General features: G+C 41.9%; 1 protein-coding gene across 3 annotated transcripts in view; it reads right to left on the reverse strand.

The window, feature by feature from the left end:
• pja2 (praja ring finger ubiquitin ligase 2) overlaps nucleotides 1–14,307 on the reverse strand; it is a 67,558-nt gene that overhangs the window by 10,904 nt on the left and 42,347 nt on the right. For all 3 annotated transcript variants that reach the window (XM_084324369.1, XM_084324367.1, XM_084324368.1), the window contains exons 4-7: nucleotides 12,504–12,587; nucleotides 7,638–7,780; nucleotides 5,521–6,935; nucleotides 2,246–2,458 (exon numbers count right to left, since the gene is read on the reverse strand). In XM_084324369.1, the coding sequence (XP_084180495.1) occupies nucleotides 2,246–2,458; nucleotides 5,521–6,935; nucleotides 7,638–7,780; nucleotides 12,504–12,587 (1,855 nt within the window). The remainder of the gene's footprint in view (nucleotides 1–2,245; nucleotides 2,459–5,520; nucleotides 6,936–7,637; nucleotides 7,781–12,503; nucleotides 12,588–14,307) is intronic.

A 14,307-nucleotide genomic window follows, 5' to 3' on the forward strand; every position in this document is an offset into this window, starting at 1 on the left:
TTATGGTGCTGCGTGACTCATTTGTCTTGTGTTGAAAAATGCAGCACATTCTTGCTTCACAGCAGTGCGCTCCGCCCCTTCCCCCTCAAGCCCAAACAGTAGTTTCAGCTGGTGTTGAGAGGGAGGAGGGAGCCCCGGCATGTTTCTCCAGTTATTTTGAAACGTCTTCGGTAATTGTAGAAGATGACAGAAAGACAGCCTTTGATCGAGAAGAAAGGTAAAATTCAGTTGTCTGGAAACACTTTGGTTTCAAGGAGTCGGACTTGGAACAAGATAAAATACTGTGCCAGAATTTTCTTTTATCTACTTTTTCTCCCCATTTTTCTATTTTTCTCCCATCCCCAATTTCGTATTTGTCCAATTCTACCCTCCCCTGTCTCGAACGTTGTCAGGCCATGCCTCCCACAAGCCGGCTGCAATGTGGACGAAGCCTTGCATCACGTGTCCCCTCCGGTACTCGAGGAGGCAGCCGTCGCATCTTTTCACCTGTACAGCGCGATCTCTCAGCGGCGAGGGTCTGCGTGGGAGGCTCACGCCGCCCTTGTCGCTTCCTGATTCTACTACGCAGGCGCACCAACCGACCTGTAGGAGTCGCTGTCCACAACGTCCGATCCCCACCCACCAGCTTCCCACCGTATGAACGACCAGCCAAGCTGGTAGCAATGCTGAGAGCTGGGCTCGAACCCAGCATCTCCTGCATTGGTGGCGAGCGCATTGCCCACTGCGCCACCTAATACTGTGCCAGATGTTACACATTCGTGGCTGCACCACAATAAAAAGAAAATGCAATAATTGCATATGATGTTCTTAAATCAATGATCAATAATAATTGTGATTTCAATATCAAGCAAAATAATCGTGATTATGATTTTTGTCCCATAATTGAGCAGGCCTAGCTGTTACATGCCGTTACTGTGTCAGTTTTGTAAATCTGTGTGTGTGGTGGGCTGGTGCACTGCAGAGTGGACAGAGACCAGTGCAGACAGATCCTCTCACAGGGTAATAAAGGAAGAAGGTGCTGCCACAACGGATGCTTTGTGTCCCACAATTCTTTGCATTTATGGGAGGCCAGAAACAGGATCTCGATTGAAATGTATTTGTGTCAATAAACCTGCCACAGACAATTTAACATCAATGTGTAAAATCTCAACATCCATAATAAAATCTCAACAGCCTAGCTGGATGAAAGTAGTTTAACTATTTCACTACAGCTCAGTTCACAAACATTAAAGATAGAATCTGTAATTCCATCAAACAGTGACCTCTAGGCAAAAGAGCCCTGCTTGGTATTGCGCTTTGTTTACTTTTTTGTTTTGGTCCGACATGCGAGTTGGGAGTTTAGTAACTTATTATATTGTAAATTTCTCCAGACCTCTCTTGGTAGAGCCGGAAGTGTGGCCAGCATTAGCAACCCCTCTCATACCCACTGAAATCCAATCCACAAATCAGACAAAAACAAAAACTGTAAACAAAGTGCAGTACCATGTTGTCATGTTTTGCCTAGAGGTCGCTGTTCGACGACATTACTGATACTACATTTAATGGTTCAAAAACACCTGCAGACAAGTTGTGACTTTATTTCCTAACTGGTAGCATACATTCCATGTTAATCGTCTATATTAGATCAACACCGCTCCCATGCATTCGATTACATTTGAATGAGTGCATTATGACGGCGTTGACCTCTCCTTTTTATTCTGCTCCAAAACGTCTTACCAGAGACAGAGTCCAGAGTCTTAACATAAAGGAGACAGCTCACTCTGGTAGTTTTGAACGGAGAATCCTGTTAACACTAAAAATGGCGGCAAGAACAAAACGACTTGCTTGCAAAACAAACATATTCAGAGAAAATAATTCAATGTGATGTGATTTTATGTTTAGTAGAATTATAATTGACTGCATCTCGAGGTGAATTGTGAGTTTTCAAGATGTTCTAAATTAATCACGAGCTCTGGCAAAAGGCTGGGAATTGCACGGCGAGCGGACTCTGTGGCAGAAACCACTGTATGGTATATGCGTAGATGGTGGTCCGTATGTCTTCCATCAGAGAATTGTTCTTTTCTACCAAATTGACCATTTTGTGGTGACAGTCATTTATCAGTGACTTCAACTATGAAAGAAAAACAATATCGTCGCTGGCGGAAGAAAACCTTGTAACTCCAAAAACCCAACTTTTCAGGAGATGTATGATTCTGAAGATAGGGATGACGAAGAGTGGAGTGACTTCTCTTTGGACAGATCTTACCCTGTGTCTGTGCTTAGTGGGGCCGGCTCCTCCAGGCTGCCGCTGGTACTGCTGATCTCTGCTGATCTCTCTAGGCCAGGCAGCGTCTCCCGGCTCTCCTCACTGCTCCTCCTCTCCTCCTTGCTGCTGTCTCTCTCCTCCTTGCTGCTCCCCCTCTCCTTGTCCAGACCCGAGTCTGACGGCCAGAACCACTCCCCTTCACTGCACTCCGAGCTGAAAAAGAAAACACACACACACTTTTTAAGCAGTCATGCATGCAATGATAGAAACAGTAATATCTATCTCTGCAGGTGAGGTACCAGACAAAAATAATTCTAGTATAGATGTTGGTTTCTTAAACCTCAAATAGATCTGCCATCAGCTCTATTTTCAATCTTTCAAAATGTTCAGTTGCTATTGCATGCATTTATCTGTGTTTCATTACACGTATGTGTGCATGCTTACCAACTGTTTCGCCTGTTTTATTGCAACACTACCATCACCGACATCTAAGAAGGGAGATCCCCCCTTAAACGGCCCTTCTAAGGTTTCTTGTGGTGCATTTTTTCTTATTGCTAGGTTTTAGTGAGTTTTTCCTTACCTTCGTGTGGGGTACGTCTGGGAGTGTTGCATTCATTTATTAAAACATTTTTGGACTTCATGGTGTTTTTGTTTTGTTCTTGATTTATTGTGATGTTTCTTCTTGACTTGTTTAAAGAAGACGTGTCCGGCCCATGGGGACATTCACGTGTGTTGTCGGGCCTTACAAATAAATTTGATTCGATTTAAACCATGGTCCTAAAGTTGGTTTGCAGGCCTTATCCCTATTTGATAATACTACAAATACATTTCTGATAATAGTAGGCCACTATTTAATAGTACTAATAATGTGCTTCACTGTACCTGAAGGCCTCTGCATGCTACAGAAACTTCAAAGCAACTTCAACACAACATCGACAAAGCAACGGTGTTGCAGACACATTACCTTTATGCTTCTGCAAAATCAACGCGCAGCCTATGATGCAACAAAATGTACCCCGGATGTGCGGCTCGAGCGCGCCCAGCCCGCCTGAATACTTTGGGCAGCCGAAGGTGCGCACTCTAGCAATTACAAACGGATTTCCCTTCTCAACCATACATCGTTAGTATAATAATAGCCCTGTTTATGTTTGTTTTCGCTTGTGTTCTTGTATATAGTGTAATATAGTTATATCGCCACATCAACCCAGTCCATCCCCATTGTTTCCCCAATCTCCTTCCACGAATTCATCGTCATAATGCTATCCTTGTAGTCTTTAGACCCGCTATTATATAAATGTTGGTACTTTCGGACCTCCTCTGCAATACGTTCCTGCATTTGATTCATTTTAAACAAACAATTAAACAAGTGTAATGAAACAATACACTAGCTATCGAGCTCCTGTCAGAAAGTTTTCTTTTGGTCTCGAGCTCCTGTCAGAAAGTTTTCTTTTGGTCTCGAGCCAGGAACACTAGAAGTGACAGACAGCCCCGCCCCCATTCACTACCAACCAATCACTGCTACGCAATACCAACGCAACGGGTCTTTAGATTAGATTTTAGACACAGGTACGCAACGCCCAAGCAACACAGTCTACAAGACTGTCTGCAACAAGCGCGCTGAAATCGCGCCGATGTTGTGTTGAAGTTGCTTTGAATTTGCTGTAGCATGCAGAGGCCTTGAGTCACAGGCAGAGTGAGACTAAACTGAGTCATGTATGTTTTTTTTTTAATCCACTTTTTCTCCCATTTTCTATATTTTCTCCCATCCCAATTTTCGTATCATCCAATTCAACCCTCCCCTGTCACGAACGCCGTTTCTTGCCTCCCACAAGCCGGCTACAATGTGGACTAAGTCATACATAGCACAAGTCCCCTCCGGTACTTGAGGTAACAGCAGTCGCATCTTTTCACCTGCGCAGCTCGATCTCTCAGTGGCGAGGAGTAACGCGTGGGAGGCTCACGCCGCCCCCGACACTTCCTGATTCTACTGCGCAGGCGCACCAACCGACCTGTAGGAGTCGCTGTCCACAACGCCCGATCCCCACCCATCAGTTTCCCACCCCCTAATACGGCCAATGTGTATTAGTACGGACGACCAGCTAAACTGAAAGCAAATGTGGAGCGCTGGGCTCGAACTGACGAGCCCAGCGTCTCCAGCATTTCGTGGTGAGCGCCTTGCCCACTACGCCACGTAGCCGCCCAACTAAGTCATGTATGTTGAAAAGGTTGCAGAAGCTTCATCTAGACTCTAGAATCTAGATGACATTACTGTGGAAGCATGTTGAGGGCTTGGACCCACGAGAGTTTACAGTAAATAGCATTTTTTAACTAAATGAGTTCTATATACTGTATATATATATATGCATAAGTCAAACTCTTGATGAGCCATCTAGCACCAAAAGCGGTTTGCTTGAAATCGTGACCAAATGCAAAAAAAAAAAAAAAAAAAAACATCTCACTGCCATTGTACTTAGATGATGCATGGATTGTGTGTGTGACAAAATATCAGTAAACTGTATATCAATGACCAGGATATGCTTCACTTCTGCAAAGTTACTCAATGTCAGCTTCTCCCCCTGTGGCTCCAATAATCTCTCAGTACTGCACTCGAATACACACAGCATACATGCATGTATGTAAAGACAAGAGCCACACATATACAAGCCCCCACACTTAGTGCACCTGCAGGTAAGTATTGGTCTAATCTTCTTAGCAGGAAGCTGTCCTCCTGTTTAGCTCAGTCTCCAGTAGAGGAAGACTAGCTGGCCCTCAGTAGCATGCCCACTAGTAGCATGGTGCATGTTGTGATCCCACCGAGGCATGCAGCACTTACCCCATTTCACTATTACATTTAGAAGCTATGGTATCTAGGTCTACAGTTACTAGTCTATGGTATTTTTGGCCTGTTTTTAGCTAAGCTCAGATATTGATATATATATATATTTTTTTTTATTCACTTTTAGCCTAAAACTAGGCTTTTCTGAAACAAAATAATGTGGGGAAAAATAGCAAAAATAAATGTTTTCTTTTATAGACATGGATTGAACAGAAGAGGGTGCAAGTCTATTAGGAAGTTATTCCTAAAACGTTTGTACATTTAGTGCACGTAATGCAAAATAATTACTATAATCTTCAAATCAAAATCTCATACTGTTGCATCCCTAATCCCATGTACATTAAGTGTACAAAACATAACAATCTACTTGTCCAACTGTCTTTAGGAACTTAGTGCTCTGAAAATGCAATGAAAACCAACATCAAAGTGTCATCATCACCTGTCCTCAGCCTTGATGAAAGGAGCTGTTTTGTCGTTGAAAACATCCAGGTCCTCCCAGATGTCATCATCGTCCGAGTCCAGCCTGCATCCCTCCTCCTCCTCCTCCTCCTCCTTCTCCTCCTCCTCCTCCTCCCCATCTCTCCTCAGCCCCTCAGTCTTCCTCTCCAGCCACTCTCTCATCCTCTCCTCCTCCTCCCTGATCCTCTCCGCGGGGGGGAAGCTGAACAGCAGTTCTGGGTTGGGCCTGTCAGTCTGTGTGAGGAAGAACGGAGGAGCCGAGACACACTTGGCCTGAGTGCCGGTCCGGGCGGGCCTGCCGGGTCTGGACGCCGAGCCGCACTGGGCCGGCTCCGAGCCATCCGAGCCCGGCTTCTGTTCCAGGTGGGTCTCGCTGCTTTGTTTTCTAATTTTAGGCCTCACCACCGGTTCGGGAGGACAGGCGGAAGAGCCGGCGGCAGCCCCGAGGTCGAGTCCGGCCCCTCTCTCGTCCAATCCCCAAGCACCGCTGTCCTGGCTCCCGCCAAGCCTCTGCCACTCACCCAGCTGCCTCCACCCACTCTCCGTCCCCGGGAAAGCTCCGGCCCCGCTCTCCAGGGAGCCGGGGGGACAGACGGGATACACAACAGCCGCCGATGCCGTCGAAGGCCGCTGGCAGTCAGACGTTACCCCGTTCCTGGTCTCAACATTATCTCCAATTCCAGACATGGCCCCGCTCTCCCGAGCCCTCATCCTCCCTCCAGCCTCCACCTCAGGCCTCATCCTTCCTCCAGCCTCCACCTCAGGCCTCATCCTCCCTCCAGCCTCCACCTCAGGCCTCATCCTCCCTCCAGCCTCCACCTCAGGCCTCATCCTCCCTCCAGCCTCCACCTCAGGCCTCATCCTCCCTCCAGCCTCTACCTCTGCCCCAGTTCTAGATTCCATCTCATCAGTAGCATCGGCCTCAGCCCCAATTCCATTATTTCTCTCCCCAGTGTTTATTCTCTCCCCAGTGTCATTCATCCTCTCCCCAGTGTCGTTCATCCTCTCCCCAGTGTCGTTCATCCTCTCCCCAGTGTCGTTCACGCTCCCTGCTCGCTCCCCGGCCCACTCCCCCAGCCTGCCCGTTGCGTCATCCCCCTCGGGATTTGAACCCGCCCTGCGGTCCATTTCCGCCGACTCTTTGGGAGGGGGGTCAGTCTTAGTGTAGAGGAAGGAATGCAAACCCCTCAGGTAATCAAAGTCTTTGCCCAGCTCAAAGATCATCATACTGTCCAATCTCCTCTGCTGGCCCAATGGAGGGGGGTCCAGGCCCTCCGACATCCCCGCGCTCTCCTCCTCCCCTCCACTGCTGTCCGGTTCGTAGGCGTCTATGTTGACGAAGCCCAGAGCGCTGTTGGTGAGTCGTTCCTCTGTCTCTGGCCAGAAACACGATTTCTAGGAAGAGAAGGCAAGGGAGTTTTAAGAGCGCTGGGAACAGAAAACAAAGGGATAAAAGAGTACCGTAGTTCCTTTTATTTCATGTGATATTCAGATGATTCTTTGGGCCTAAATATAGTCCAAGTGCTAGTACTGTTCCTAAGGGCAGGATAAATAATCCATTCATTGTGATTCTAGCTTTTGCCAATTCCACATCGACGCAGAAAAGTCCAGCTTTCTGAGATTTGATTGTTGCTATTTTTCCTGTGTTTATTTAAACCCTCTAACAGTAACTGAAGTCAATTATAGAATTTTTTTTTTATAAATAAATAAAAAAAAGTCTAGAGGTATTGTGCAATGAACTGGTATGAAAGACCATTAGAATCACAATGTTATGAAAGGGACAGAAACAAACTGTGGTGCATCGAGAATTGTTTGATTCTTTTGAATTTGCATTTGCTGTACTTTGTGATTGTAAAAGGTTTGTCTATGTTGGTAATGTTCATAAACGTTGGGGTAAAATGTATCCATGTTCTGCTTTATGATGGTGAAGAAAGTTACTAAATGCTTGTTCTCCTTCCACAGATCCAGGAGTGCATTTCAGAGTAAAAAAAATAAATCAGGTATTGAGCCTTTATAGATCAGCACAGTGGAAAAGCATCAGTAGTAGTTCTGATCAGTAACAGTCATTGGACAGGCATAATAACTTTTTTTATTGACCTTGTTCATCTCTGACCCCCCACTGCTGTCACTCTGGGGGTCGGGGGTCACCGGAGGGTCACTTTTCATTTTCTTGTAGTGGATGGTCGGCCCGTCAGCCAGCCTGCGACTGGACGGCTGTTTCTTACCGACAGCATCTCTACCTGGGAACGACACAAGCAGACTTTAGTAGCGACATGCTGGGATTCAAACAAACAAGCATTAGATCCACAATAGTCACACAATTTCTTAATAAATAATAATAATGTTGTTGATTATATCTGTACTTTTAAAAAGAAAATAACACACATGTACAAATAAATAAATAAATATCATATATATATATATTATATTAGTGCTGTCAATAGAAAAACTAACTAATCAATCTCACAATTTTCTGTAATTAATCTAGATTAAAAATCGCATTTTTCTAGTTAACACTTTCAGTGCCAGCCGTGTTTTCCTTTTTACCCCCTTGAATGCCATCATCCACTTCAATGTTAGCGTTAAAAACGCATAATCTATGTTTTAAATTATGGCTATATGTCTAATCTGCCCATCGCTTATCAATGACTTGTTTGCAGTCAACATTGTCGAAACGGATTGTTTTTTTTTTATCGGTTCATATCCTTTTTATAGCATTTCCGGAAAATAGAAAGATTCCCTCATAAACAGCATTTATTGGAATATTCTCGAATACACTAGACACGTTGTCATTTGTCGGCCTATTTATGAATCGTTTTCAAATAAACGCTAGATTATCGATAGTATACGTGTACTTATGCACGCTATAGAAGCGAGCTGAGAAATCGATTACCTCATTTCCTCAACATCACACACACACACACGCACACACACACACGGGACATGCTGTTATCTCAGTGAATACAGCTCTGATTATCCTAAAACTGGTAACATAGACTCCTTACCTTAGATCAGATGTTCTCAAAAGATTATTCCAATTCCTGATCGCCATTCCAAATATCGATCGTGTTTATTGATTGATTATTGGCTGCTGTAAATATATATTCCAGGCTGCTTTCCAACTCGCGATCACTTCCATGTTCATCAGATCCCTCGCCAGCATAATGGAGCCAGTTGGCTCCCCCCACACAGATCCACCAGTATAATCGAATGGCCTTCAGTTACACAAGGATAGACGATAGGGGGCGGTATTTTCCCATCTGAGCTCCTAGAGGGTCTGCTGTACCAACGGGAGACTCGGTTGATGAAATATGAATTCAGATCGCTAATAAAAAAATCAAATGACAATTAGCGTCGTCGGCACTCAACGGGGGGCATGAAAAGACGACATTATGGGGAGCTCCAGTAGCTCACCGCGTATCTCGGCGCTATTTCGGCGTCGGGGACAACCGTGCACGTCACGGATCTGGGGTACACGAGTTCGACTCCCGGACTCGCCGTATTTTCTCAGAGTGTCTTTCCCTGATCTATATCCCATTCAACCTGTTTCTGTCGGTCATGCTTGACCAGAAAAAGCGATAAACGCTAAAAAATGAAGTTTAAAATAAAAGAAAAGACGACATTACAAGTCGCTGGCACTCAAAGTGTTAAGACCCAAGCTTGTAACAGATATTTACTTGAGTAAAATCATGGAATTAATGTAAAATCAACATAAAGAAAGTATATTTAGATTCAAAGACTATTTTAATAGCTTTCTTTGAATACAGTTTCTCTCCTGTGAAATACAAATGTTCAACAAAACTCAGCTAGACCTCTTTCTTATATCGGCGGCGCTAACAGAAATAAAAACAACCAGAACGTTGAACATTTTTCACTCCATAGATTAATCTAGATACATTTTTCTTAACGCTTTAAATAATTTAAATGAATCTCCAAAGTTAAAGCATTAACTTTGACAGCCCTAATATATATATATACACACACATACATACACATACATACTACATACATACATACATACATACATACATACATACATACATACATACATACATACATACATACATACATACATACATACATACATACACTGTACCATGTATCCACAAAGTATAAACAAAGTCTTCAAATGGCTTGGTCTCGTAATCATGCAACACTTGAGGGATAATGCCAGGTTAATTACAGTAAAAAAGGCATATGGATAATGCCAGGTAATTACAGTAAAAGGGCACATGTATAATGCCAGGTTAATTAGAGTAAAAAAGGCATATGGATAATGCCAGGTTAATTAGAGTAAAAAAGGCATATGGATAATGCCAGGTTAATTACTGTAAAAAGGCAGAGGGATACTGCCAGGTTAATTACTGTAAAAAGGTAGAGGGATAATGCCAGGTTAATTACTGTAAAAAGTTTAGGGATACTGCCAGGTTAATTACTGTAAAAAGGTAGAGGGATAATGCCAGGTTAATTACTGTAAAAAGTTTAGGGATAATGCCAGGTTAATTACTATAAAAGGTTGAGGGATAATGCCAGGTTAATTACTGTAAAAAGGCAGAGGGATAATGCCAGGTTAATTACTAGGGATGTCCGATATTATCGGCCTACAGATATTATCTGCCGATATCGGCATTAAAATGTGATATCGGTATCTGTTTTCATTTATTTACCCAGGCAAGCAAGTAAGAACACATTCTGATTTTATTTATTGTCAAAAGTATGCATAAGAGATATGTAATGTAATTACCTGAAATTATTCCATTTGGGGGGGGGGGGGGGGGGGGACGACGACGACGACGACACCCTGCATATATCGGTATCGGTTGATATCGGTATCGGAAATTAAGAGTTGGACAATATCGGTATATCGGTAAAAAAGCCAATATCGAGCGTCCCTATTAACCCTTTCTCTGCCACACTTATATCCATCCTTGTAGCCAGTCTGCCAGCTCTATTTATCTATGGAGATGTTCACCTATTTTGCAGGGCTATAACATTTTTAATTGTATTGCTAAATTGACATTACTATGGCCCATTCAACATCGATTAGCTATCGTTCAGGATGTAGGAACGTTTTACTTTTTCATTCACACATTCATACAAAAATACAGTCTAGAGCAGGGGTGTCAAACTCATTTTCATAGAGGGCCACATCAACATTATGGTTGCCCTCAAAGGGCCAAAGACCGTATAAATGTTAATGTAATGTAAAATAAATGTAGCTACACATTTACATATTGTTAAACATGGTGTTTCTGTATTTATTACTTATTCAAGTTATACATATTGCATATTCATTTGCATAAATGTAAAAATATATGTTAGCTTATGATATTTTAACAAATAATTTTAGTTTATCAGAACCCCATATTACTCCACCAATCAATGATCAAACCATTCAAGTAAATAACAAAGAAGAATATCATCAAATACAAGCTATGACATTAAGTTTGCTCAAAACCTTTTTGTCACAGTCAAGAGGGGCAGAACTAACAACTGTGAGCTGCAAAGAACACGTGGGACAGATGTAGCAGATGTTACAAAAACAAATGGCTGCACACAACCTTGCAGAGGCCATACATCCAACTAATGGAAGATAGTTTAATTAACTTTAATTAACAGATTGCAGAATGGGTACAGTACAGTACAGCTCAATACACACAATTGTTAAGGGGATGCAGACCAGAGAAAGACTTTCGACTTGTTTACATCAGGGTCCCCCATTTTCAATTCGTAATGAAATTGCTATTATGTGTCTGCATGAACACACAACTGTAACTGTACTCAAAAATAACAAAATAAGGGTTGTCTCAGTTCACAACTATATTGGTCAAGTTTTGGGTGGGACTTGTTTGCGTCCCTACAGCTTCTTATTCAATTGAGCGAGATGCTCGGTTATGTCACACAGCCAGTTTGCATCTGACAGTTCAGACAATATTTTTTCAACCCTTTGTTACCTATTCCGCCTGGATCTTTTTTGTATTTTGGGCTGTAAAATTGTCAAAGAATGTCTGAGGAGTAAGTGCTTTTGGCTTTTTTCCTTTGTTACCTCAGATGTTCAACATACATGTATGTGTAAGAATGTGTAATAACTAAGGCTGTCAAAGTTAAAGCTTTATTAACGCATTAACCCACAATTATTTTAACACTGCTATTTTTTAACCCAATATTAATGTAAAATTTTTTTTTTTTTTTTTTTTTTTTACCTGAGCTCTTGGGGGGCCACATCAAATGACGTGGCGGGCCGGATTTGGCCCGCGGGCCGTGAGTTTGACACCTATGGTCTAGAGTATAAATATGTTATCGTTTTCTGCAGTATTTCATAGAACGTGAGTTATAGCCATAAATACATATATTAGATCATCAAATGCAATTTGATACCGATTGACGCCAAAGTAAAATGGTAAAGGGATAATGCCAGGTTAATTACTGTAAAAAGTTGAGGGATAATGCCAGGTTAATTACTGTAAAAGGTTGAGGGATCATGCCAGGTTAATTACTGTAAAAGGGTAGAGGGATAATACCAGGTTAATTACTGTAAAAGGGTAGAGGGATAATGGCAGGTTAATTACTGTAAAAGGGTAGAGGGATAATGGCAGGTTAATTACTGTAAAAGGGTAGAGGGATAATGCCAGGTTAATTACTGTAAAAAGATATGAGGGATAATACCAGGTTAATTACTGTAAAAAGGCAGAGGGATAATGCCAGGTTAATTACTGTAAAAGGGTAGAGGGATAATGCCAGGTTAATTACTGTAAAAAAAATTAGGGATAATACCAGGTTAATTACTGTAAAAAGGCAGAGGGATAATACCAGGTTAATTACTGTAAAAAGGCAGAGGGATAATGCCAGGTTAATTACTGTAAAAAAGATGAGGGATAATACCAGGTTAATTACTGTAAAAAAGGAAAAATTATAATAATAAAAAGGTCAAATTTGAAATGTAAGATGATTTACTACACATACCTGTCCTTCCTCTGTGTTCTGGGTGGACGGAGTTGGATACAGGCAGGATGGAATGCAACATGGTGGAGAGAGGATTCTTTGGAGCTAGAGAGAGAGAAGGGGGGGGGGGGGGGGGGGGGGAATTAGACAGACATTCCTCCCGTTTAGAATGAAACAATGCAGACCAACCGGAACCTGACTGGACAGGAAGCGGTCATGATATATCATGTTGTATCATGATAACAAAGAGTTCATGCATAAGATACTTGTGCCCTAATGATGAGGATGGGCGCTCAATGGAGAAACCCAATCGCATTGCCAAAGGAAAGTCTAAAGCCCATAGACACTGTGTTTGTGTTCAGGTTGGAAATTTCATATCTCAATAATGATAACGAGGTTTTAAAAGAGAAAATAAATAAAAACATAAGGTACAACTGAAGGCTAAATAAATATTGGGTCCTGCTCCAATAGTCCACAAAAGCAGAAAGCATTTATTCAATAAAAACACAATGCAGGTGCATATAACGCTCTGGGCTCATGCGAGACATTAGTATTGCTGAGCACAGTGAGATGAGGTGCGTGTGATTTCCATCACAGGCCAGCTGTTCTGTTCTGTTGCAGGGAGTTTTTCATTCTCTGTCACGCTCCTCTGTGTTTGTTTGTTTGTTATTCCAGCACATGTGCGAGGGTCTGGAATTAATAGTGGTGCAGATAACCATAACAATTGTTAATTTTGTATCAATTAGTTACATTTATCTACCATACATAGTTCCTGGGAATTGCAATTTGAATTATACATTTTTCAAAATTGGTATGAACATTTTATTGCAAAAAGGTTTATAGATTAGTCTAATAAGGATGATCTCAGTGCCAAATGATAAAACATTTTAAGGTGGAGAATTTGAATTTGGAACTTTAGAATTGCATAGAAGCTTCACTCTCTCACAATTCAAGGTGACACACCTTTTTCTTTTTTTCAATATGGCGGTGACCAGCATATAAAATGTAATTCCAATCAAACTCTGACTAGTCCAACTCAGCACCACACTCTGAAATTAGCTCTCTAGGTGGTATCAGATGAGATTTCAAATAGTTCTTCCAAGAGTTTGGATGGAGATGTGTCAGGAAGCTTTGTCTCAATGTTGTCTGTAAAGTTTTTTTTTATCCAGAGTAACTTGGTGATCCTTTTCTGTGTTTTATTAAATAATGATTTTCAGATTTTGAGAAATGGTATTTTCATGGAGAACAGTGCAGCTGCAACAGATAGCACTTTAGTGATAATTTTCTGTAATCCAAAAAAAAAAAAAAAAAAAAATTTTTTTTTAAATAAATCTCAAGGCCCCCCCTGTCATGCCTCTGCGCCCCCCCTGGGGGGCGCGCCCCCCACTTTGAGAAACACTGCACTAGAGAATGCCTTGTTGAAAGAACAAAGCCACTGGATGATACCATACAAAGAAATGTATCAAATAATAAGCAGCAACTGGTCTCTCAAAACTAGGGATGCACCGATCCGATATTGGTATCGGCCGCCGATATCGGTAAAATAGCTGGATCGGGTATCGCAAAATAAAAATATATATCGATTTTTTAATTTTTTTTAATAATAAATAAAATAAGAAATAACCATTCAGTACATTTATATCTATGTGTTAATTTGTTACACTTAGTTTCACTAAGTTAGGAAAGTAATGTTTTAAGTCAAGCCTGATGTTGCCTTGCACAAAAGAATGAACCCAGTCTCTTCCACACAGTGACAGTGAGGCATACAGTTTATTAATTGAATGAAGTTTATTTTCTGTCTTTGTTTACAACAAATCAAAAACAC

Source organism: Notolepis coatsorum, assembly GCF_963971535.1.
Source record: "Notolepis coatsorum genome assembly, chromosome: 11".
NCBI classification, from domain to species: Eukaryota; Metazoa; Chordata; class Actinopteri; order Aulopiformes; family Paralepididae; genus Notolepis; species Notolepis coatsorum.